The sequence below is a fragment of the Bos grunniens genome, chromosome 11 (assembly GCF_055505025.1).
Source record: "Bos grunniens cultivar Pamir isolate PY7600 chromosome 11, Bosgru_T2T1.0, whole genome shotgun sequence".
NCBI classification, from domain to species: Eukaryota; Metazoa; Chordata; class Mammalia; order Artiodactyla; family Bovidae; genus Bos; species Bos grunniens.
Window position 1 is genome coordinate 57339200 of NC_141175.1, and position 27398 is coordinate 57366597.

A 27398-nucleotide genomic window follows, 5' to 3' on the forward strand; every position below is an offset into this window, starting at 1 on the left:
GTGGAATATTTACCCTAGACAGGTGAAAGGACTGCTTCCCCTGATCACTAACTGGGATAAAGCATCTAAAGTAAGTAACTGCATGGGGCATCCGTGGGATTGCTTCCATATACCATTGCCAGCAGTCATTTGGAGAATTGTTGTTTGTTGTGTGTTTAATCCCTCAGTCCTGTCTAACTCTTTTGCGACCCCATGAACTGGAATCCGTCTGGTTCCTTTGTCTATTGGATTTCCCAGGCAAGAATACTGCCCCAAGTTACCATTTCCTCCTCTAGGGGATCTTCCCCATCTAGGGATCCAACCCTCCACTTTGAATCTTCTCTATTGGCAAGCGGATTCTTTACCACTGCACCACCTTAATAGGTGGGTCTAAAAGCCATAGGGGCTTCCTAGGTGCCGCTAGTGGTAGAAAACCCGCCTGCTAATGTAGGAGAGACATAAGAGATACAGGTTCAATCCCTGGGAAGGGAGGATCCCCTGGAGGAGCGCACGGCAACCCACTCCAGGATTCTTGCCTGGAAAATCCCATGGACAGAGGAGCCTGGAGGGCTACAATTCATGAAGTCTCAAAGAGTCAGGCACGACTGAAATGACTTAGCACGCACGCAAATACCATGCAAGATCCAGGGTCTGTTTTGGTGAATATAGCACAGAGACCAAGTAATATAGGCTTGCTATGCCTGACACTAAGGGCACTAAATTACCTTTCAGGTAGTCAAGAACATAAGTAAAAAGGACAGGGTGGAGTTTGAGGGGAAGAGCCCGCATTCTTAGTGTTTTAGGACACTCTTGGGAGGAGGTCAGTGGAAGGGGCGGAGATGCAGGACGGTCGCTCTCTCGGAGATCGGGGCCTAAACTGTCTACAAAAGCACTTGATTCTTCTAACCAGACAAAGCTGGATTAAAGCGAATGTCAGGCAGTCCCAAGCCTCTTGAAGAGGAACAGAAAACACTACTGGAGGAGGGAGGGGTAGTGAGCGTGAGCCGCTGACATGCGAAGGAACAAATAGACGTAACACCTCCTTTGGCTGCACCTCCTTCCAGCCAAGCCCTCAGGAGCCGGCAGGTCTAGTGCTGGCTCTCCACCAAACAGCGACGAAGAAAACATTCCGAGACAGTAATTGGCTCGACTGCCCAGCACAGTCCTGGACTCCGAATCTGAGCAGCAGTTGGCTGAGGGGTTGCCAGTGGCGACAGATCGCGCACAGGCGCAGTAAGCATCAGTGGAGGTCCGGTGGCTGCTAGGCAACGGGAAACAGTCCAGGCTTAAGAGACAACTTTCTACTCCAGGATCTGTCTTTGCTCTGTCTCAATAGACCCTTTGAGGCGGCTGCTTCTCTAGTCTGACTTGGTGAGTCCTGAGGAATCGAGCTGTGGGGCTGAACTACGACTTCTAGGCAAAAGACTGAGCATGATCTTTGGAGTATAGAAGGAAAGGCTCAGAGAGGCAGAGGAAGTCGCATTTTAATGATACCTACCCCACTCCAGTACTCTTGCCTGGAAAATCCAATGGACGGAGGAGCCTGGTAGGCTGCAGTCCATGGGCTCTCTAAGAGTCGGACACACTGAGCGACTTCACTTTCACTTTTCTCTTTCATGCATTGGAGAAGGAAATGGCAACCCACTCCAGTATTCTTGCCTGGAGAATCCCAGGGACGGCGGAGCCTGGTGGGCTGCCGTCGATGGGGTCGCACAGAGTCGGACACGACTGAAGCGACTTAGCATAGCATAGCATAGCATACTACCTATCTACCAGTTTACAGGGCTGGAAACTGAGGAATAGAGATACCAAGAGACTTGTCCAAAATCTCTCACTGGGTGGTCAGATCTGGACCTGTTTCAATATGGTAGCCACTAGCTACACGGGGAGGGGGGCTCTTCTGATTGAAAATGTGTCCTGAAGGTGAAATAATTCCACAATGTAGTAACAAAAAACTATCACATTAACAAATTTTATACTGATTATATGTTGAAATGATAATATTTTAGTTATGTTAAATAAAAAACATTATTAAAATTAATTTATTTTTAGACTCGCTGACTTAGAGAAGGAACCCTATGTTTGCTAGGGGGAAGCATGGGGGAAAGGGGTAGTGAGGGAGAAGCTGGGATGAAGACATATACACACTGCTGTATTTAACATGGATAACAACCAAGGACCTACTGTATAACACAGGGAACTCTGCTCAATGTTACGTGGCAGCCTGGATGGGAGAGGAGTTTGGGTAAGAATGAATACATGTATATGTATGGCTGAGCCCTGAAACTATCACAACATTGTTAATTGGCTATACCCTAATACAAAATAAAAAGTTAAAAAATTCTTTATATGTTCCTTTTTGTTTTTAAATGTGGTTACTTAAAATTTTTTAGTTACATAGGAGATTTGCATTATATTTTGATTGGCCAGTGCTGATCTAGACTAAAACCTGGATCTGCTGACACCTGGTTTAAGACCTTGTGTGTGATAATACTGTTTTTAAGAAAAGTATTTCCATCCATGTGATGGGACTGGAGTGTGAGTGCTGGTGAAAGTACAAGACCATTACAAAAGGCTGATAGTTCTAGTATTCTGGGGCCTTGCTACTCAAAGTTTATGAATTAGAATCTGCTTTTTCACAAGCTTTTCAAATGATTCTTATCCTCATAAAATGCTCCAAAGCACTATTTTATGAGTTAGCCATCAACTTTTTTCCCCTTTATTTGGTTTATCTATAAGTATCTAGGCTAGATATCTCAGATTGCCTGTGTTAGAATTACCTTTCTTTTGAACACCACTGCCACCCTCAGAAATATTTTGCACACTCATGTGTGAGAAAGGATCTCAATATGATTTCATTTCCATTCATCCTTCCAAATCTGGACTAGTGGGCTTCCCAGCTGGCACTAGTGGTAAACAACCTGCCAGCTAATGCAGGAGAGATATAAAAGATATGGGTTTGATCCTTGGGTCGGGAAGATCCTCTGGAGGAGGACATGGGAACCCACTCCAGTATTCTTGCCTGGAGAATCCCATAGACAGAGGAGCCTGGAGGGCTACAGTCCATAGGGTTGCAAAGAGTTGGACATGACTGAAGCAACTTAGCATGCATGCTGGTATGTGGTCCCCAAATCAGAGGCAGCAACAGCATCACCTAAGAAGTTATTAGAAATGCAAGTTCCTGGGTCCCACCCAAGTTGTGGGTCTTCTAGAAGACCAGGCATAGTTTTCATTACTCTAATTCAAGTACTTAGTTTGGGAAGAATGAGGTAACTTTGATAGGTTTTCTTTGGGGATAAGCAAATGCAGCTCTGCTTGGTTCTTAAAACACCTCTGCTTAACCCTACTTCCCCAATTCTTTCGCTTTACTTTTCATTTTTCTTTTCTTGACCCTGACCTTTCCAGGGAGGAAGATGGCTTCTCGTCTCTCAGAGAATGAGTTGGACCTGAAAAGTATTGGAGAGCTGTCAGAAAACCCCATGCTTGCAAGACTAAATAGTATAAGAGCAAAGGGAAGACTGAGTTTTGTAACACCCACAGAAAATCAAGGTGATACACAAGTCCTGACATTTGAACACACTACAAAAGCTCAGGAGAGGACAAGAAAACGACAGCAGCCAAAAAAACTGGAGCCTTTGGTAAGGTTGAAAACCAGCATTTTAGCCACTTTTGGCTACAGAGGAAGTTGCAGAGTTGCTTTGGGGGATGGTAATAATTTCTAGACTCTTAATTAACACAGAAGGAATGAAAACTTGAAAGTTAAGACTTGTTTAAGAGCATGTAAACATAATTATTTATTTTAAAAAATGTTGAGTTCTAAAAGTACTGTTTGAGGTGGTGGGATGCTGTGATTAAAAAGTTCTCAAGCACATAAATCCTCTCTAGCATTATGTGCAATACGGATACTTAATCATGTAGGTTGTAAGGCTATTTTAGGTATTTGGGTACCATTTCATACTAGAAACTTCAGTAAGAGTAATATGTATAATTGTATAATTTTATTATTTTCAAACAAATGCCTAGTGTCCTGAAAAATTTTGTGCATGTCTGAAAAATAATTTTAAGAATCCACATCTTTGTCAAAACTGAGGCTATCACTTCTCTTTTTTGTTTTTGTTTTGTTTTTAATTTTATTTAATTTTTAAACTTTACATAATTGTATTAGTTTTGCCAAATATCAAAATGAATCCACCACAGGTATACATGTGTTCCCCATCCTGAACCCTCCTCCCTCCTCCCTCCCCATACCATCCCTCTGGGTCGTCCCAGTGCACTAGCCCCAAGCGTCCAGTATCGTGCATCGAACCTGGACTGGCATCTCATTTCATACATGATATTTTACATGTTTCAATGCCATTCTCCCAAATCTTCCCACCCTCTCCCTCTCCCACAGAGTCCATAAGACTGTTCTATACATCAGTGTCTCTTTTGCTGTCTCGTTCACAGGGTTATTGTTACCTTCTTTCTAAATTCCATATATATGCGTTAGTATACTGTATTGGTGTTTTTCCTTCTGGCTTACTTCACTCTGTATAATAGGCTCCAGTTTCATCCACCTCATTAGAACTGATTCAAATGTATTCTTTTTAATGGCTGAGTAATACTCCATTGTGTATATGTACCACAGTCTTCTTATCCATTCATCTGCTGATGGGCATCTAGGTTGCTTCCATGTCCTGGCTATTATAAACGGTGCTGCGATGAACATTGGGGTACACGTGTCTCTTTCCCTTCTGGTTTCCTCAATGTGTATGCCTAGCAGTGGGATTGCTGGATCGTAAGGCAGTTCTATTTCCAGTTTTTTAAGGAATCTCCACACTGTTCTCCATAGTGGCTGTACTAGTTTGCATTCCCACCAACAGTGTAAGAGGGTTCCCTTTTCTCCACACCCTCTCCAGCATTTATTATTTGTAGACTTTTGGATCACAGCCATTCTGACTGGTGTGAAATGGTACCTCATTGTGGTTTTGATTTGCATTTCTCTGATAATGAGTGATGTTGAGCATCTTTTCATGTGTTTGTTAGCCATCTGTATGTCTTCTTTGGAGAAATGTCTATTTAGTTCTTTGGCCCATTTTTTGATTGGGTCATTTATTTTTCTGGAGTTGAGCTGTAGGAGTTGCTTGTATATTTTTGAGATTAGTTGTTTGTCAGTTGCTTCATTTGCTATTATTTTCTCCCATTCTGAAGGCTGTCTTAAAAATATGGAATGCTTCACGAATTTGCGTGTTATCCTTGCACAGGGGCCATGCTAATCTTCTCTGTATCGTTCCAATTTTAGTATATGTGCTGCCGAAGCGAGCACTATCACTTCTCTTTATTTTTGCTAGACTGATAGGTGAAAATGACAACACATTGTTGTTGTGGTTTGCATCTCATTAGTGAAGTTAACAAATTATGTAAAAATATATATTTTATGTAAAACATTATGCAAAATTTATGTAAAATTGTTTGAGCCTGGAGAAAGGATAAATATCCGATTGTTTTAATGACAGTTATCATAGAAAAGGGAGTCAGAGATTGGAGAATTGAAAGAAGGAAATGTGTAAAAGAAGAGTGGGAGGCAGTATATATGTGGTGGACATTGAGTGTATTTTCATTCATTCAGTGGCATGCATCTTACTTATTTCATGGATTCTGTTCATAACCATTTTTCACTTTAAAATTAAGTTGATTGCTTTTTTCCTATCAGCTTTTGAGGTTTTAAAAAATATGCATATATATGTATATGTTTAACTGTATATATACATATATATGTAATGGACATTAACCCTTATTGCATTGCTTCTCAAATTTAAGTACGAATTCATACAGGAGGTAGACATTCTTGGAGATCCATAGTGCTCATTTCATTATTTTTATTTAAATGTTACTCTATATGAAAAAAGATTAACCTAGGGGAAAAAACCACTTCAGATGGTGACTGCAGCCATGAAATTAAAAGACGCTTGCTCTTTGGAAGAAAACCTATGACCAACCTAGACAGCATATTAAAAAGCAGAGACATTACTTTGCTGACAAAGATCTGTCTAGTCAAAGCTATGATTTTTCCAGTAGTCATGTATAGATGTGAGAGTTGGACTATAATCTAGGAAAAAAACCACTTCAGATGGTGACTGCAGCCATGAAATTAAAAGACGCTTACTCCTTGGAAGGAAAGTTATGACCAACCTAGATAGCATATTCAAAAGCAGAGACATTACTTTGCCATCAAAGGTTCGTCTAGTCAAGGCTATGGTTTTTCCTGTGGTCATGTATGGATGTGAGAGTTGGACTGTGAAGCAGGCTGAGCACCGAAGAATTGATGCTTTTGAACTGTGGTATTGGAGAAGACTCTTGAGAGTCCCTTGGACTGCAAGGAGATCCAACAAGTCCATTCTGAAGGAGATCAGCCCTGGGATTTCTTTGGAAGAAATGACGCTAAAGCTGAAACTCCAGTACTTTGGCCACCTCATGAGAAGAGTTGACTCATTGGAAAAGACTCTGATTCTGGGAGGGATTGGGGGCAAGAGGAGAAGGGGATGACAGAGGATGAGATGGCTGGATGGCATCACTGACTCGATGGACGTGAGTCTGAGTGAACTCCGGGAGTTGGTGATGGACAGGGAGGCCTGGCGTGCTGCAATTCATGGGGTCGCAAAGAGTTGGACAGACTGAGTGACTGATCTGATCTGATCTGATCTGATGTATAGATGTGAGAGTTGGACTATAAAGAAAGCTGAGGACCTGAAGAATTGATGCTTTTGAACTGTGGTGTTGCAGAAAACTCGAGAGTCCCTTAAACAGCAAGGAGATCAAACTAATCAATCCTGAAGTCAATCCTAAAGGAAGTCAGTCCTGAATATTCATTGGAAGGACTGATGCTGAAGCTGAAACTCCAATACTTTGGCCACCTGATGTGAAGAACTGACTCATTTAAAAGACCCTGATGCTGGGAAAGATTGAAGGCAGGAGGAGAAGGGGACCACAGAGGATGAGATGGTTGCATGACATCACTGACTCTATGGACATGAATTTGAGCAAGCTCTGGGAGTTGGTGATGGACAGGGAAGCCTGGCGTGCTGCAGTCCATGGGGTAGCAATGAGTCAGACACGACTGAGAGACTGAATTGAACTGAAGGAATTAATTCAAATATTTAATAAGAAAATTAACAGCTTAAATACAAAGAAAGCTATACAACCGATTGCAGTTCAGATTAACAAAAAATACAAAGTAACAGATGCTCTTGTCCTTGAAATTCCATTTGCAAGGTGGGTAGGGTACTGCCTGTAGCTGCTCTCTTCTCCAGAGAGCACTGTGCCCACACTATGTGTAGTGGGGAGTATCTGGGCCTCCCTACTATTTTTTCCCCATGAACTTTGTATGACTTTTAATAAGACTTTCCCATGTACTTTTACACTTATTTCTCTCTGATGGATTTACTTCACTTGGCAAAAGTGTATAATGAACCTTTGATGATTAAAGTAAGCTCCATTTGTTATCAGTGTGATAAATTCATATATGTTGAATATTTATTCGATACCTGCTATCGTCTAGTCTCTGAGTCATGCTCTGGGGAAACAGCAATAAGCAAGGCAGACAAGATTCCAGTTGGCATTCTAATGATCCTAAGTAAATAAACTGAGCAATGTCATCTGATGATAGTTACTGTTAAGAAAATAATATCAGGAAACTAGTCAAGACAAACCGCAGGTGCCTTTAGATTGGGTGATGTCACCTGAATGAATCCTAGAGGAGATGTCATCTGAATGAGTCCCAGACTTTATCACCTGCCAGACTGAATGGACAAGCCTTCAGAGATGCCAGTCCCAAATTTTGGAACCCCAAAATTCATTTCTTCCCTGGAACAAATTCCACTTGATCATAGTGTATGTTCCTTTTAAGGTCTTGCTGAATTCTGTTTGCTAATATTTTATTTATTTCTGCATCTATGTTTGTCAAGAGTATTGGCTTGCAGTTTTCTTTTCTTGGTATTATCCTTGTCCAGTTTTGGGGTTGATTTCCTGTAGGATTGATGTCCTTGGTGTCCAAGGGACTCTCAAGAGTCTTCTCCAGCATCACAATTCAAAAGCATCAATTCTTCAGTTCTCAGCCTTCTTTATGGTCCAGCGCTCACATCTGTACATGACTACTACAAAATATAACAGAGAGATTAAAGATCTAAATAAATGAAGAATGATGCTATGTGGTTTAAAATAAAAAATTTTAAGATGTCAATTCTCCCCAATTGACCTGTAAATCCAGCACAATTCCAATCACAGTCCACATATTTCTTTTTTGGTAGAAATTGACAAGCTGATTCAATTCTACATTCTAACATTCTAACATTCATAGAGAAATGCAAAGGACTTAGAACAAGCAAAGCAACATTGAAAAAGAAAAAATTTTTAATCTAACACTCTTGATTTCAATACTTACTATAAAACTACAATAATTAAGACATTATAGCATTGGTGTCAAGATAGACAAATTGATAGAATACATTATGCATAGGTTGGCATGCTTTATATTACTCCATATATCTTATGTGCTGCTTTTTTTTCCTTCATTTTTCTTTCTGACTGCCATTCTGATTGGGTGATTCCCATTATTCTGTCTTCCAGATAACTTATTCACTCTTCTTTGTTATTTAGTCTGCTATTTATTGCTTCTAGATGGTTTTTATCTCACCAGTTGAGCTGTCTAATTTTGATTGGTTCTTCTTTATACTTTCTAGTTCCTTGTTACAATGATCTGCATTTCCATCAATCGTCTTTCTCAATTCCTTCAGCATTTTTATTATCTTCTTTTTGAACTTGGGGTCTAATAGTGTGGTGAAGTCTATTTCGTTATTTGTTCTTTCATGAAATTTCTCTTGTTCTTTTAACTGAGAATGGGTCCTCTGCTTTTTCATTTCACTTAAACTTTCTCTGTCTCTGTGAATTTAGGAGAAGCAGTTATCTAGTTGGTGTTTGAAGGAGTGTCCCTAGGTAGACTGTATTTTTGTGTAGTGGCTGGCTTGGTCTGAATGCCAGCCACATCTATCCTGAGTGTGTTTGCTGTTATCCCTTGATAGTAGCTGTGATAGTAGACACTGTGGTCTCCAGAGCTAGTGCTGGATGTTGGATGAGGTCTCTTCTTTTCTCCATGGCTGTCACTGCCCTGTTGGCGAGGGGGTCTGTTCTCTAGTTATTGGAGTAGAAACCCTGAAGGTTGGATTTAATCAGGATCCATTGCCCTTGAATATATGAAATAAAATTTGTATTTTATGGCAAAATAAGAAGAATTGAAACATAAAAAATTCTCTGCCCTTTGTCCTTCTCTCTCCTTGCACCGTGCTTTGTATATCTGCAATGTGCATCAACTAGACCTCTCTCAGAGGCAGGAATACCTGTTCAACCATAAAAACCAACATCTCCCAGAATCAACAAGACAGCTCCTTAAATGATAACATTCCTTCTTGATCTAATACATGGTCACATGACCCACTGTGACAATACTTGGATCTGGATCATGTAAACTGCCAATAATATGTCATTTGATGTACATCTAATGTACATGTCTGTCTCAAAAACACTTCTGTAACTGTGCCTTGACTTCTAACAAGTAGAAGAATTCTCAGAGCTTTCTGAGGTTCTCTGTGTTATAATCCTCAAATATGTCTTGAATAAAACTTTCCATTTCTTCATTAACCAACTGATTAATTTTTCATCAACAAGTGGATGCCCTGCCCCACAAGAGGTGACTGTTAAAGTAAGTGAGGCCCATATTGTCACAGTGAACCTGTGGATGGCACGTGCAGGCAGCCATGGTTCCACCCAGAAGCAGCCCATGATCATGCCTCTTTGTGTGTTTGTCCCACATCTACTGTTAGTATGAGGTGGGCTGGAGCTGGGGCCAGGGTGCTGGTGGCTGCAGAAATCTAAGTGGTTTTGCTGCCACCTGGGACCTGGGCTGCCTCTTTGCTGACATGTCCCAGAACTGTCCTCCCCAGATCCAGCTCCAAACTGCAGTGTAGAGTGGGCAGGGCCAGAGTTCTGCTGCCAGAAATAAGCAAAACCTGTATATTCCAGCCTCTGGCATGTCTACCAGGGACTCAGAGCCTAGTTGCTGTGCATTTCTATGGCACCACTTAGTATGCACGCTGACAGAGTCCACAAGGACCAGACCTGCCCCCGCCCTGTGTGTGCATGCAAAGGGATCCCAGGTTTGGTCAGGATCACATTCTAGGCCTTCCAGGCTATCTCTCTGCAGGTAGATGGAGCCCTCTCCCAGGGTGTGTCTGTCCAAGACTTGGCACTTTGCCTTGGTGAGCCTGGTATGGTGTGTACTTGGAATTGGGAAGTGTGGTATGCAGCAGTGACTAGCAGTGGTCTCTGTCTGCCCTGACAGTAAGTCAGCACACCCACACTCCTCCCAAGTCGAATTAGCCTTCTCCAGGCCCTCTATCTGTCCTAGTGGACCTCCCGGCAGGCCAGGGGGTTTCCCGGGGTGAGAGTCTGACCTTGAGGAACTTCTCTCCTTTATGAATCCCTCCCAGGGGTGCCAGTTCTGTTCAGCATGCCATTCCCACCCCCTCCTCTTTCTACCCCTTTACCTGGAGATCTTTTTCGCAGCTTTGGTTGTGTGGATCTTCTGCAAGTTTCCAACTGGTGTTCTGTGAGACTCGTTCCACCTGTAGCTGGATTTTTGATGTGTTTTTAGGGAGGTGAGCTCCATGCCCTTCTACTCCACCATCCTGATCCCCCTCCAACATTTTATTTTTAGAAGCCCCAAAGTGGAAACAACCACAATGTCCATCAAGAGATGAATGAATAAATTGTGATGTTCCCTACTAAGCCTAAAAAATAAATGAATTATGGATGAAACAACATAGGGGAATCTCAGCATAATTAATTATGCTGAAAGATGGTTGGGCAAAAGATACATACTATTTTATTGCATTTACATAAAAGTCTGGAAAATGCAAATTAATGTATAATGATGCAAAGCAGATCAGTATTTGCCTAGGGAGGAGTATTGTAAAGGAAACTGAGAAGGCTCATGTTTGAGTTCTGTTTCATATATATAATTGGGTTGGCCAAAAACATCTTATGAAAAGACTAGAACATATATATATATATATATATGACTAGAACATATATATAATATAAGCATATATATAATAAAAAAACTAGAACATATATATAATATGACTTCTAAATTATGTCAACATATCAGTTTGGACACTTTAAATATGTACAGTTTGTGTGTGTGTTTGCGTGTTGCTTGCTTAGTTGTGTCCAACTTTTTGCAACCCCATGGGCTGTAACCTGCCAGGCTCCTCTGTCCATGGAACTTTCCAGGCATGAATACTGGAGTGGGGTGCCATTGCCTTCTCCAAAGTACAGCTTAATGTATGTCTATTATATCTCAGGAGAAGGCAATGGCACCCCACTCCAGTATTCTTGCCTGGAAAATCCCAGGGACGGGGGAGCCTGGTGGGCTGCAGTCCATGGGGTCGTGAAGAGTTGAACACGACTGAGCGACTTCACTTTCACTTTTCACTTTCATGCATTGGAGAAGGAAATGGCAACCCACTCCAGTGTTCTTTCCTGGAGAATCCCAGGGACGGGGGAGCCTGGTGGGCTGCCGTCTATGGGGTCGCACAGAGTCAGACATGACTGAAGCGACTTAGCAGCATTATATCTCAGGAAAGCCATTAGAATAATTTAAACTGTTAAAAAAATTCACATTTCCCTGATTGTCTTATAATAATTTTGTTTGCAAAGTCCTTGTTAAAATTTAGATCAAAATAAGATCTATGCACTAACTGGTTGATATTTTTCTTCTAACTGGTTGATATTTCTCTTAAGTCTCTTGATTTATAAGTTATCCATCAACTCTTTTACTTTTTCCTGGGAAAAAAATTTTAATTGATAAAATTTGTTGTTTGTCTATATAGTCCCACAGTCTAGTTTTGTTGATTGCATCCCCACCATGGTAGCTAACCTATTTCTCTGGTTCTTATATTTCCTATATGTTGGTATTTAGATCTAAAGTCTTGAGTTTGATTTTCTGGGGCTGAATACTTCCATACCAAGTGCAGTGTTCTTTGATTAAACTGGCATATAGAATCTGGTTGTCTCTCTTTTTTTCTTCCAGTTTTATTGAGATATAATAAACATAAAGTACTGTGTAAGTTAGACATCAACAAGATGCTGATTTGGCTTACATATATCATGAGATGTTTACCATGATAAGTTTAGTGAACAGCTATCAATTCATATAGATACAAAATTTAAGGAAAAAAATTTCTTATAATGAGAACCATTAGGACTCTTTTAACAACTTTCATATGTATTGCCTCTATCATCTTGCACATTACATCCATAGTACTTATTTATCTTATAACTGGAATTTTTTTGTATTTTATACGCAATTTTTAAAGGTTGTGTAAACTCCATTTACAGTTATTAAAAAATATTGGCTCTATTTCCCATTTTGTAAAATATATTCTTATAGCCTATCTTATACCCAATAGTTTATACCTCCCACTCCCCAACCTCTGTGTTGCCCCTTCAGCCCCATTGATAACTACTAGTTCTCTATATCTATGAGTCTGCTTCTTTTTTGTTATATTCACTAGTTTGTTGTATTTTTGGATTCCACATGTAAGTGATACCATGCAGTATTTGTCTTTCTGTCTGACTTAACTCACTTAGCATAATACCTTCCAAGTTCATCCATGTTGCTGCAAATGGCAAAATTCTATTCTTTTCAATGGCTGAGTAATACTTCACGGGGTGTGTGTGTGTGTGTGTGTATTGATGGGTTCTTAGGTTGCTTCCATATCTTGGCTATTGTATAAAGCCTCAGTTGAACATAGGGTGCATATATATTTTTGAATTACTATTTTAATTTTCTTCAGATAAATGCCCAGGAGTGGAATTGCTGGGTCATATGGTAGTTCTTTTTTTAATTTTTTTGAGAATCTCCATACTGTTTTCCATAGAGGCTGCACCAGTTTACATTCCCACCAGCAGTTTTCCCTTTTCTCTACATCTCAGCAACACTTGTTATTTGTTGTCTCTTTGACAACAGTCATTCTGACAGGTGTGAGGTGATACCTCTCTATGGTTTTGATTTGCACTTTCCTAACAATTAATGATACTGAGCATCTATTCATGAACCTGTGGGTCATCTGTACTTCCTCTTTGGAAATAAGTCTATTCAGATTCTCTGCCCATTTAAAAATCAGGTTGTTTGGTTTTTGATGGTCTTCAACCAGTTAATGGCTATAGAAAGTGAACAGTGACTTTTGGGTAAGGTGGGAGAAATGTATGATCCTTCCCACGGTAGCTGTTGTAGTGAATAGTAGAGGGTTTGTACTGAACAATTAGTGAGTATGTCATTTCATGCTTCTGCACTCTTTCTGTCATAACATCACCCTTAGAAGTATTCATTGGTGTTTAAAAGGCAGAATTAATGGAAACTAAGCAGAAAAGTCTTACTTATGCAGCAGGCCATGGACAAACTGGTGGCAGCTGCTATAATGATTGTGGCCTAGTTAGGAAGTAGTCCTGGAAGGTGATCAATTTCCAACAGAACCAGAACCCAAAGGTAGTTAAGAATAAGACCAGTTCACATTAATTTTTAAGGGATTAACATGTCTCTTTATTTCCCAAAGCCAGTACTAAAAGTCCACCAAGATCATAAGATGCCTGATTACATATATGAACAGAACCGAAACCGGTTAATCGCTTCTGGTGTCCTAAAACCTCCAAGAAGTCCTGAAGAAAAAACTTCTACCAAATCTCTTGTTCAGTTTCTTGAGCATGGAGAGGCTGTGAAAAAGAAAAAACAGGTATAGTATTAAAGTGCTTCATTGATTCTTTCAATTTTAGTTCCTACAGCATTGGTAACCTGAGTTAGCATGAGTTAACCTTTTAACTCATAATGATAGTGGCAAAATCTTTTTCTACTAAGTTATATAATGGATTTGGGCAACATATCTCCCAGTTCTTCTTAAGGGAAATTTGTCAAGTAGAGGTTAATACAACATTGTAAGTCAACTGTACATGTGTGTTCAGCCACTTAAGTCATGTCTGACTCTTTGTGACCTCAAGGACTGTAGCCAGCCAGGCTCCCCTCTCCATGGGATTTCTCAGGCAAGAATAGGATAAAACCATAAAGGAAAACTTTTAGCATCTGTTCACTGTCTTCTGATGTTCTCTAGAAAACATGTTAAAATAAGACATAATAGTGTTTTGAATGTTATTATAACTTTTATGAAATTTTCATCATTATTCCCCTAAATCTTTGAAGACCTTGATGAAGGGCAATAAAATAGAAACTGAACCAGCTAGAGAGACAACTTTTATAATTGATGAGAGTTATAGACTGGGAAAGGAATAAGTGAATAGTAGATCTGGGGCAAAATCACTAGAGCCTGGCTTTACGTGAATACCTGTAGATATTTAACAAGAACAACAAAAAACAGAAATGGGAGAAAATATGGAGGACACACCTTCAATAAAAATAACAATAGAGCCAAGAATTCTTTGAGCTTTTTATTTAGAGGATCTTTCAGTGCTAGCTGTCTCTTTCAGGCTTTAGGCTGGATCGCTAGGAATGAAGAGTTGAGGACAAGCTGTGTCCTTGAGAATTATAGAATCTGGAGGTGGGAAATAGACAAGTAAACACTTAAGCCTAGTAGATGTGTGATAAGAGCTCTCACTGATCATTTAAAGAACAAAATAATGGAAAACTGAACAGAACGGATGCTTATATCTGGTGGCCAGAGTGACCATTGGTGGAAGAAAAACTATCCTAAGGAATTGCACTAAACTCAGAGGAATGAGTGGACAGTTAGCAAGGCAGATAAGATGGGACAACTGTGGACTTGAAAGCCAGCTGGAAGAAGGCTCACCCATGGGTTTGGTTGAGATATCCTGAGAGAATATCATATAATAAATTGCGTGAACTTGTGTGTGTGTGTATGTGTGTGTGTGTGTGTGTGTGTGGTCAGTCACTCAGTCGTTTCTGACTCTTTGTGACCCCATGGACTGTAGCCCGCCAGGCTCTTCTGCCCATGGAATTCTCCAGGCAAGAATACTGGAGTGGGTTGCCATGCCCTCCTCCAGGGGATCTTCCTGATTCAGGGATCAAACCCCGATCTCTTGCATCTCCTGCATTGGCAAGTGAAATCTTTACATGAAATTGTATAACTTTGGTTTCTGTGAATTAGAGAAAATGAGATATTTTAAGTGGGACTGAGAAAGATTATTAATTCATTTGATATAAAGTAAGTTGAATTTTAAAAAGAGAGAGATTATGCACACTATTATATATAGGAAGTATAAAAAACAAGGTCCTACTCTATAGCACAGGGAACTATATTCGATATCCTGTGATAAACCATAATGGGAAAGAATATGAAAAAGAAAATATATATGTTTGACTGAGGACTTCCCTGATGGCACTAGTGATAAAGAACCTGCCTGCCAGTGCACGAGATGTAAGAGACTCAGGTTCAATCCCTGGGTGGGGAAGATCCCCTGGAGAAGGTCATGGCAACCCACTCCAGTATTCTTGCCTGGAGAAACCCATGGACAGAGGAGTCTGGCGGGCTACATTCCATAGGGTGACGAAGAGTTGGATACAGCTGAAGAGATCTAGCATGCACACACATATGTATAACTGAATCACTTTGCTGTCCAGTAGAAGTTAATAAAACATTGTAAATCAACTGTGCGTGCATGCTTAGCCACATAAGTTGTGCCCGACTCTGCAACCCCATGGACTGTAGCTGGCCAGGCTCCCCTGTCCATGGGATTTCCCAGACAAGAATACTGGAATGAGTTGCCATTTCCTTCTTCAGGGGATCTTCCCAACCCAGGGATTGAACCTGCATCTTCTGCATTGGCAGGCAGATTCTTTACCCCTGAGCCACCATGGAAGCCCCCCAAATCAACTCCAAAAACAAATTTTTTAATTAGAAAAATTAAAGAGAGATTTTGTGCACATCTGGAATGAAGGAAGCAACTGAAAAGGAATACGTTATGAGTTATGTTTGGTTGTAACTATAACTAAGTGAAGAATTCAGTAAAGAGAGTTTGAAGGGAAATGTGGAAAAAGGGATGTTTCATTTAAAAGAAGGATATTTATTTTGAAAAATATTTATTTTTCTGGGTATTGATTTCTCAGAATGAGTTTAGAGTGGATATGTAACAATGAGGATTTCCTGGGAGATAAGGAAGGAAAGAAGGAAGGAAGGGAGGGAGGGAATAAATGAGGAAGGAGGGAGGGAGGGAGGAAAGTTACAGGGTTTGCTTCTGGTAATTAAGGAAAATTGATTATCAGTTGGAGAAGGAAATGGCAACCCACTCCAATATGCTTGCCTGGAAAATTTGATGGCCAGAGGAACCTGGTGGGCTACAGTCCATGGGGTCACAAAGAGTCAGCCACGAATGAGCACATGAGCACATTATCAGTTGGACCGGGCATCCATCATAGAGGAGTATGATAGCTCTTCTACATTTTATTTCCCTCCCCCCAACCCCTGCAAAATCCAAACTTGTGTGACTGTTTACAGTAAATGACATCTTCATACCGAGTTACATAATTAGAAATAAAATGTAACTATCTAGGCCTATTATTGAAGAAATCTTTCACTTAGAATGCAGTATACTTTTCTAAGGGATATAATAAAGAAAATAAAAACATTTCCTGTTAAAGTATTAGCACTCTTGTCTCATAAAAAAAGTTGATCACTGCTCATGTTGAAAGGTTGAGACAAAGCAATGTGTATTTTCTCTGGTTCTGGCATCTGGTTTGGCCTCTTCTTTTACATAAGAAAACAGTATCTTTGCTACTATGCTTGGTCAGTAAGTGAAAGAAGCACGTTTTATATTTTGAGTTCAAAGATGTATGTCCTTTAGCTCTGAACTTCCCAGGATTCTCTTCTGAAACTCCTACTCGGTAGGGTATTTAATCAGAGATGGAGAATAATGACCTCTATGAATACACATCTTTTGGGGAGGTTGTTCCAGGGGGCTTATGGTAATAACTCTCCTGCGGAAATGGCACCTTCTACTAACTATGCTAATAGACAATAAAGATGTCATTTATATACGAACCTCAATTGTTCATCAAAGTGGGTCTGCAGTGGTGAGTTTTTTTATCTTAAAGCCAGTCAGTCCTGTCAGAGAGACAAAGGGTCGACTGTTGGAGTTGATGTCACATTCCCTCAAACACAGTCATCAACCTCCTCCTCAGGAAGAGAGGATTTGTGACGGTGTCCCAAAGGGGCAGGAGCAAAGGAGCAGGGGTGGAACTGAGGGCAGACAGTGGGACCCAGGAATTGGAGCAAAGCTCAGCAGTATGAGCCTTGTGGGCTACCGTCCATGGTGTCGCAAAGAGTCGGACATAATTGAGCGCCTATGCACGCACTCAAGTTATGTGAACGTGGTGGGGCTGGGCCTTGGAGCTCCACTTGTGGTCAAGGACCAGCAGCATGGCATTTCTTGGGAGCAAGTGAGAAATGCAGAATCTCAGGCTCTGCGCCCCCGCGCCCCACTCCCCGCATCCCCCCGCCCCCCCCCCCCCCCCCCCCACACGCGGGCACACACACTGGCTGGCAAATCTCCATTTGAACAGGAAGCCCCGGGGAAATTCTCATGCACACTGACCTGTGAGAAGCACTGACTCCAGAAAAGCAACTGTAAGGTAGTTATATATCTCCTTCTCTAAGGCTATGACATATTGATTCCCAATACTCAATGTACCAGCCCTTCACAGTCACTAAAAATAGTTTATCATGAGTTACGATGACAGTGGTCCAAGATGTCACTCACAGGAAAACATCATGGTCGTCAGAAGGAAGAGGATGTTGAAGGGAAAGGCCATGGTCAGGGGAGATGCAGAGCAGCTGAGCAAGGGGAGTGCTGGGCTCCCATGAATACCAGGAAGCTGGGAGCATTTTGATGCGAGAAACACTGAAAAAGGAAGTGGAGAAGGCAATGGGAGTCGAGGCTGGGGCGGTTTGTGAGAGGAGGACAGATATCTGGGTAGGGGTACCGACAGGGATATATCACTGCCAAATGATAATTAGAATTTTTTCAGTTAAAAAATGTTTGCCTTTAAGCCCTAGACGTAGGCAGTGTGGTAATTAGTCCTGGAGGTTAATGGTTGTCACTTATATATGTAGTTCCACGCCCCCCTCCCCCCCCACCCCAGCCCGGCAAAGCTCATGTTTTTTACTCGGGTTTTATTTTTTAATTTTATTTTTTAAATAATTTTGTTTATTTACTTATTGGCTGGGTCTTCGTTGCCACTCAGGCTTTTCTTTAGTTGTGGCGAGCAGGAGCTACTCTTTGCTGCAGTGCGATCACTTTTCTTGCGGTGGCTTCTCGTTGTGGAGCACAGGCGCTAGGGTGTGCTGGCTTCAGTGGCTGGGGCACACGGGCTCAGAAGTTGCGGTTCCTGGGCTCTAGAGCGCAGGCCCAATAGTTGTGTCTATCAAGGTCTGTTGCTCCGCTACAGTGTGGAATCTTCCTGGACCAGGGACCGAACCCCACCCATGTCTCCTGCGTTGGCAGGCAGATTCTTTACGCCTGAGCCACCAGGGAAACCCCTATTTCTTGTTAATTTTTATTGGAATATGGTTGCAAAGCAGAAATAGAAACACAGATATAAGAGAACAAATGTATGGACACCAAGAGATGAAGAGGGAAGTGGGATAAATTGGGAGATTGGGATTGACATATATACACTTGATACTATGTATTAAAAAACTCACTTTTTGAAAAATTGGCTTTGTTTAGACCCAGTGGCCCTCTGCTGACTTGTCTCCCTCTCCTGCTAAACTGTCACGTACCGGCGGCACTGGAAGAAGAGGCCTCTACGAGACTAGTTCCTTAACTTACCCTAAGTACTATTTCCATGACCGAGAAGAAGTCATTAAAGCCAACATTCGAGATCCCTTGCAGATCGTTAAAATAATCCGTGAAAACGAACACATCGGATTTCTTTATATGATCTCCGCCGTGCCAAGATCTTCCATTGAATACGATACATATAATCTGAAGTGAGTTCTCTTTTATGAAGCAATTTATTTAGCAGTAAAAATTACAAATAAGGTTGCAAGTGTTATCCATAATCAATTGAGTATTAATGATTTACAGGATAAGTTATAATTTTGGTTTTCATCCAATGACAAATGAATCTTAATCAACAGTTTTACTTATTTTGCCCATTTATCTTTACTTATAGACTTTTTATGGAGTGATATACTGCTGTGCTTCTTATATGTTATATTAATGTAATACCATTTTCTTTAATCAGTATTACAAACAATTTTGATATTTTGTGATTACTGAGAAAAGAAGAGGGCATGCATTAAAAAATGGATGATACGTGATTTTTTTTACTTGTCATTTCAGCTTTCCTTAATAGAGTAGAAATAAAGTTTTTTAAAGTAAAATGAACGATAATTTCAGGTATTTATATAGATTAATAGTACACACACACTCACATATACTCTCTATTGTTACTAAACATACATTTGTTGTTGAAATAATTTGAAGAGTCACCCAAATGAGAGTCTCCGAACTGATTTAAAGTTGAGCACAACAGGCAAATAGGGCTTAAAGGTGACGCCAGCCTTCCTCTATGGTTGTTTGCATGTGTGAGTGCTAAGTCACTTCAGTCATGTCTGACTCTTTGCGGCCCTATACACTGTAGCCCTCCAGGCTCCTCTGTCCATGGGATTCTCCAGGCAGGAATACTGGTGTGGGTTGCCATGCCCTCCTCCAGGGGATCTTCCCACCTACGGATCGAACCCACATCTCATGTCTCCTGCATGGGAAGGCAAGTTCTTGACCACTAGCGCCACCTGGGAAGCCCATGGTTGTTTAGTTGGAATGAACACAGTTGTTGGACTTCCCTGGTGGCTAGGATGGTAAAGCGTCTGCCTGCAATACGGGAGACCCAGGTTCGATCCCTGGGTTGGGAAGACCTCCTGGAGAAAGAAATGGCAACCCACTCCAGTATTCCTGCCTGGAGAATTCCAGGGATGGAGGAGCCCGGTAGGCTACAGTCCATGGGGTCGCAAAGAGTTGGACACGACTGAGCAACTTCACTTCACTTCACAGTTGTTGAGATGGTCTTTCCTTGAAGGTCATTGTAGTTGAGCTTTGCCACCAAATTCTTTGAGCTGCCTATCCCAGTCTCTGCTGAACAGGAAGATATAAGTTTCTTCTAGGAGTTCTCGTCTTCCTTACTCAGCACTGTAGTTTCTTTTTTTGCTTTTTAGAGGTTTTTTGTTTGTCTTGGGGTTTTTTTTTTGGCCACACCCCATGACGTGTGGGATCTTAATTTCCCCACCAATGTTGTTTTAGTTTCTGCTATACAGCAGCATGAATCAGCTACATGTATACATATGCTTTTCTTAAAATAAGAGGTATATTTGTTTTTTTAAGATGGCAGAATTAACATACAATGGAATATAAAGCCATTTCATGTTTAAAAAAATCCCTTTAATAGTATTGTTATTCAGCCAGTACCTTATTATTTTTTTTCTAGTTTTTTGTAAGTTTTTGGAGAAGAGGTTATGAATCTTAAAGAGTGACTCAGAAAAAAAACTGTTTATTTGTTAATTTTTACAAATACTTCTTGAGTAATATGTGAAATGTTTTCACAGTTTCCTCTTTTTTTCTGTTTATTTATTTATTTTACTTTACAATATTGTATTGGTTTGCCATACATTGACTTGAATCCACCATAAGTGTACATGTGTTCCCCATCCTGAACCCCCCTCCCACCTCCCTCCCCTTACCATCCCTCCAGGTCATCCCAGTGCACCAGCCCTAAGGATCCTGTATCAAACCTGGACTGGTGATTCATTTCTTATATGATATTAACATGTTTCCATGACATTCCCCCCAAATCATCCCACCCTCTCCCTCTCCCACAGAGTCCAAAAGGCTGTTCTATACATCTGTGTCTCTTTTGCTATCTCGCATACAGGGTTATCATTACCATCTTTCTAAATTCCATATATATGCGTTAGTATACTGTATTGATGTTTTTCTTTCTGACTTACTCCACTCTGTATAATAGGCTCCAGTTTCATCCATCTCATTAGAACTGATTCAAATGTATTCTTTTTAATGGCTGAGTAATACTCCATTGTATATATGTACCACAGTTTTCTTATCCATTCATCTGCTGATGGACATCTAGATTGCTTCCATGTCCTGGCTATTATAAACAGTGCTGAGATGAACATTGGGGTACACGTGTCTCTTTCAATTCTGGTTTCCTCGATGTGTATGCCCAGCAGTGGGATTGCTAGGTTGTATGGCAGTTCTATTTCCAGTTTTTTAAGGAATTGCCACACTCTTCTCCATAGTGGCTGTACTAGTTTGCATTCCCACCAACAGTGTAAGAGGGTTCCCTTTTCTCCACACCCTCTCCAGCATGTAGACTTTTGGATAGCAGCCATTCTGACTGGCCTGTAGACTTTTGGATAGCAGCCATTCTGACTGGTGTGAAATGGTACCTCATTGTGGTTTTGATTTGCATTTCTCTGATAATGAGTGATGTTGAGCATCTTTTCATATGTTTGTTAGCCATTTGTATGTCTTCTTTGTAGAAATGTCTGTTTAGTTCTTTGGCCCACTTTTTGATTGGTTCATTTATTTTTCTGGAATTGAGCTGCAGGAGTTGCTTGTATATTTTTGAGATTAATTCTTTGTCAGTTGCTTTATTTGCTATTATTTTCTCCCATTCTGAAGGCTGTTTTTTCATCTTGCTTATAGTTTCCTTTGTTGTGCAGAAGCTTTTAAGTTTAATTAGGTCCCATTTGTTTATTTTTGCTTTTATTTCCAATATTCTGGATGGTGGGTCACAGAGGATCCTGCTGTGGTTTATGTCGGAGAGTGTTTTACCTATGTTTTCCTCTAGAAGTTTAGTAGTTTCTGGTCTTACGTTTAGATCTTTAATCCATTTTGAATTTAGTTTGTGTATGATGTTAGAAAGTGTTCTAGTTTCATTCTTTTACAAGTGGTTGACCAGTTTTCCCAGCACCACTTGTTAAAGAGATTGTCTTTTCTCCATTGTATATTCTTGCCTCCTTTGTCAAAGATAAGGTGTCCGTAGGTGCATGGATTTATCTCTGGACTTTCTATTTTGTTCCATTGATCTATATTTCGTCTTTGTGCCAGTACCATACTGTCTTGATGACTGTGGCTTTGTAGTAGAGCCTGAAGTCAGGCAGGTTGATTCCTCCAGGTCCATTCTTCTTTTTCAAGATTGCAGACTTCATTGCTAACCAAGACTTCTTGTGTTTCTGGATGGTTGACATCCACCGGGAGGGTCACAGCCAGAGATCAGCTCCCCAGAAGAGACACAATTTCCTCTTTTTAAAAAAAATGTCCAATAATCCAGACATCAAGGAGTGCCATTTGTGATTAATTACCCATTATGAGAGGAGTCAGATCAGATTTTGCCAAACTTAAAATTGAGACCAAATTGCCAACATCCGCTGGATCATCGAAAAAGCAAAAGAGTTCTAGAAAAACATTTATTTCTGCTTTATTGACTATGCCAAAGCCTTTGACTGTGTGGATCACAATAAACTGTGGAAAATTCTGAAGGAGATGGGAATACCAGACCACCTGACCTGCCTCTTGAGAAACCTATATGCATGTCAGGAAGCAACAGTTAGAACTGGACATGGAACAACAGACTGGTTCCAAATAGGAAAAGGAGTACATCAAGGCTGTATATTGTCACCCTGCTTATTTAACTTCTATGCAGAGTACATCATGAGAAACGCTGGGCTGGAAGAAGCACAAGCTGGAATCAAGATTGCTGGGAGAAATATCAATAACCTCAGATATGCAGATGATACCACCCTTATGGCAGAAAGTGAAGAGGAAAGCCTCTTGATGAAGGTGGAAGAGAAGAGTGAAAAAGTTGGCTTAAAACTCAACATTCAGAAAACGAAGATCATGGCATCTGGTCCCATCACTTCATGGCAAATAGATGGGGAAACAGTGGAAACACTGTCAGACTTTATTTTGGGGGGCTCCAAAATCACTTCAGATGGTGACTTCAGCCATGAAATTAAAAGACGCTTACTACTTGGAAGGAAAGTTATGATCAACCTAGATAACATATTCAAAAGCAGAGACATTACTTTGCCAACAAAGGTCCGTCTAGTCAAGGCTATGGTTTTTCTAGTGGTCATGTATGGATGTGAGATTTGGACTGTGAAGAAAGCTGAGCGCCAAAGAATTGATGCTTTTGAACTGTGGTGTTGGAGAAGACTCTTGAGAGTCCCTTGGACTGCAAGGAGATCCAACCAGTCCATTCTGAAGGAGATCAGCCCTGGGATTTCTTTGGAAGGACTGATGCGAAAGCTGAAACTCCAGTACTTTGGCCACCTCATGTGAAGAGTTAACTCACTGGAAAAGACTCTGATGCTGGGAGGGATTGGGGGCAGGAGGAGAAGGGGACGACAGAGGATGAGATGGCTGGATGGCATCACTGACTCGATGGACGTGAGTCTGAGTGAACTCTGGGAGTTGGTGATGGACAGGGAGGCCTGGCGTGCTGCGATTCACGGAGTCACAAAGAGTCAGACATGACTGAGTGACTGAACTGAACTGAACTGAAAATTGATTCTCATCTATTTACTAGCAGAAGATGAAGTATTGAAGATGAATATGGAAACAGTTTTTTTTTTAATGTGATTCAGGAAATTAATTGCCTTTCTGGACTAATGAACTTTTACTAAGAGAATTGAATTGATCCTTTATACTTTTCTGGACTCATTTAAGAAGATATTGTTCTAATCACAGTTTGTTATTTTATCATGTTTTAGGTTGGATGTTAAATTTTCCTCCCAGCCTGAACTCCAAATATTATAAACCTTATGAGTAAAGATGATTATTTGGATGCTATGTAGTAGGAAGCAGCTAAATTGGAAGTTAAAAGTAGTAAATACTGGATCAATGAGATAAGGACACGTTATACCAACTTCCTTTTAAAAATAATGTGATAAAATATAATATCTTCACATAATTTTTTAAGTTTAGTAAAATACATTAAATGTGCGGTTCCACAATGTTAATTTCTACCACAGTCCCTTTAAATGAGAAAAATAGTTACATTTATCAAGTTTATTCTAAAAAATCAATCTAGTAGAATATGTTAGGCATAACAATTTTGTCAAGAATAAGCTTTTGTAAATATGTTGGAATATTGCCCTGGTGGGACTTCCCTGGTAGCTCAGTTGGTAAAGAATCCGCCTGCAATGCAGGAGACCCTGGTTCAATTCCTGGGTCAGGAAGATCCTCTGGAAAAGGATAGGCTACCCACTCCAGTATTCTTGGGCTTCTGTCTTGGCTCAGCTGGTAAAGAATCTGCCTTCAATGAAGGAGACCTGGGTTTGATCCCTGGCTTGGGAAGATCCCCTGGAGAAGGAAAAGGCTATCCACTCCAGTATTCTGGCCTGGAGAATTCCATGGACTGTATACAAGTATGCTGCAAATTATCTTGTCCAGCAAGAGGGCATAATGGTGACTCTGTTCAGGTCCAGGGCAAGTTAGAGGAAACTAGGTTAAAGATCAGAAACTAGAGAGGGTGAAAGGCATAGAGAACACAGATCAAGACAAAGTAATTCCATTTTGTTAGGACTTTGACCTTGAACAAGAGTGATTGTAATCGAGAAGTAGCCATGAGGTATGGAGAAATGGCTGTTGGTTATATACCCATTTTGTGAGAGGACACCTAGTGGAACCATCACATTTTCATGTCATAAGAGGTGATGATTTATTGGTGTTTACTGCATTCCAAGCAAAGTATATACATATATATACACACATATATACGTATATATTTTTTAATCCTCACAATAATGTGAAATAAATGTATTTATTACCTCTGTTTTACAGATAAGACACAAAATGGTTAATTAACTTGCCCCAGATTGTACAATAAGTAAATGACAGTCTGGCTGACTTTGGAATGTACACTCTTAATTTCTCTGCTCTACTGCCTCTCAAAATGAAACTCTGAGGAGTCCATGAGACCCCCATGAGACTGAGAATTTGCTTCAAAGAATAATGGAAGGCATGGAAACATTTTCTATCATTTCCAAATCTAGCACAATAATCTGTTCTCAGATAAACCTATTGAATTTTTCCAGAACAAATGCAAAATAATGCTTTCTTCTCAATAGAAAATTGATGAAGAGAGGTGGAACTGAGATACCAACTAGGAATCATTGGAAGTTGTACTCTCATAGCAAAAAAAAAAAAACCCAAACAAAGATATGCTATACCATTACTGAGACACCCATACAAAGTTATGCTCAGAGAGGAAATGGAATAAATTAATTAAGATAAGCACAGTGTTCAAAAAAGAAAAGATTAGCAATTAGGCAACATAATTAGGATAACTCAAATTGGATTTATGAACCACAGTAATTTTCCTGTCCTTTTTAAAAAATATCTCATTAGTATGAAAATGCTATCAAATGAATCAGTAGCACTGAGAAAGCTATATCAACACCTTACTGAAAGATATCCACCCTGCCCCTAAAGGGTTTGAACTTTCAAAGGCATGTGCAAGAACAAAATATGAAACCAAATTCCATTTTTAGATTACCATCTGGTCAAGAAGCTCAAGAAGCTAGGAATGCAAGAATTCAAATTTCAGGGACTTCCCTGGCAGTCCACTGGTTATGACCTCTGCTTCTACTGCAGGAGGTACAGGTTCAATCTCTGATCTAGGAACTAAGATTCTTGCATGCCACTTTATGAAGTCAAAAAAAAAAATACAAAGTTAATATCTAATATTAGAAAGACATTCTTTTGCAGAATTGCAATTTTACCAGTCTGTGTGGAAATTATTTACTCTATTTGGAACCAGAAAAGCAAAGGAAATCAATCAGCAATACCATTAGCTCCACCTGTTACCTAACAGAGATGACCACAGCTGAGGACGTTATTAAAATTTTACTGCATATTGATGACTGTGCAGACATTAATAACTGCTAGATAACAGCTCCACAATCCCTGCAATGAAATAATTTGGAAGAAGTTTGTTCTTAGGGAGGAAAACTGCTGTTGCTGCTGCTGCTGCTAAGTCACTTCAGTCGTGTCTGACTCTGTGCGACCCCATAGACAGCAGCCCACCAGGCTCCCCCATCCCTGGGATTCTCCAGGCAAGAACACTGGAGTGGGTTGCCATTTCCTTCTCCAATGCATGAAAGTGGAAAGTGAAAGTGAAGTCGCTCAGTCGTGTCCGACTCCTAGCGACCCCATGGACTGCAGCCTACCAGGCTCCTCTGTCCATGGGATTTTCCAGGCAAGAGTACTGGCGTGGGTTGCCAGTGCCTTCTCCGGGAGAAAAGCTACTGGGGTCGAAATATCCAAAGAAAATGAGATATTATGGAAATACTTCTTTAAAATATATTTTCCATGTAGAGTTTATTCTGATAATTCTGAGATTAAGATACATTATTTTATTCACAAAAGAACTCCCATATGTAAATGTTTCTCTGCAGTTATGAATTCCAAATTAAGTAATATTATCAAAATTGTGACTATAATAAATTCCAAGTCACCGCCTGACCTTTTGTTTTTACGCCTTTTACAAAGATATAGGAACAGAATACCATTATTTGTTGTTTCAGACTTAAGTGCATAGGTGATCCCAAGGCAGAATTTTGTTAAGAATTGGAACGTATTTTGCAAATGATTCAACTTTGTGGATTTAGTAAAAGTCAGTTTTTAGTTTCACAGCTGGGTTACTTAACTGACATTTGAGTACCTGAATGAACTTTATAAAAAATTATTAAAGGTTCCTGAAAACATATTAACACATACTGATGAAGATTAGGAATTCACAGCAAAAATTCAGCTTTGAAAAGGTGAAATTTCAAATGCTCTCTAGTGATTTTTTTAAGTTATTGTTAAGAATTTAAACTTAAGTAAAAGTTATGAAGTCAAACAGAGTAACATCTATGTCTGAGACAAAGCTTCACCATTGTTTCTGAAATACTTCATGTGGAAATGCTTGACTAGGTTTTAAGTCATTTTGTAATAAGAAATTTCAACATGGCAATCATCAAAGAAAGAAAAGGAAAAGCTGTTAGAATTAAAGAACAGTGGTACCTTTGGTGCATAATTTCAAACGAACAGGTGATCCAAATTCTGATCAGTGGCGAAGGGAGTTTCTATTCATTGGAGACAGAGCAATAAATCATCACCTGCCACTTGCTATCTCCTATTTCTATAAACAGTATTCCTTAGCAGTGGTGATTATTAAGAATTTGAACCGACTACCCATCATGTCTTGATTAAAAATGCAGTGTCTACTTCAAAAAAGCCATGGTCACAGGTGCAGTTGTTTATGAGCTAAGATTTTATCTGGACTTTTCATA

General features: G+C 40.2%; 1 protein-coding gene and 1 non-coding gene across 2 annotated transcripts in view; one reads left to right on the plus strand and one right to left on the minus strand.

The window, feature by feature from the left end:
• Window positions 1-1163: 1163 nt before the first annotated feature.
• DNAH6 (dynein axonemal heavy chain 6) overlaps window positions 1164-27398 on the plus strand; it is a 271992-nt gene continuing 245757 nt past the window's right edge. The window contains exons 1-4 of the mRNA XM_086326512.1: window positions 1164-1350; window positions 3385-3617; window positions 13629-13805; window positions 18766-19028. Coding sequence (XP_086182638.1) covers window positions 3393-3617; window positions 13629-13805; window positions 18766-19028 — 665 coding nt within the window. The 5' untranslated portion in view covers window positions 1164-1350; window positions 3385-3392. The remainder of the gene's footprint in view (window positions 1351-3384; window positions 3618-13628; window positions 13806-18765; window positions 19029-27398) is intronic.
• On the minus strand, window positions 5178-5284 carry LOC147363102 (U6 spliceosomal RNA). The gene has a single exon (XR_015137523.1). It is a non-coding gene; the product is annotated as a U6 spliceosomal RNA (small nuclear RNA).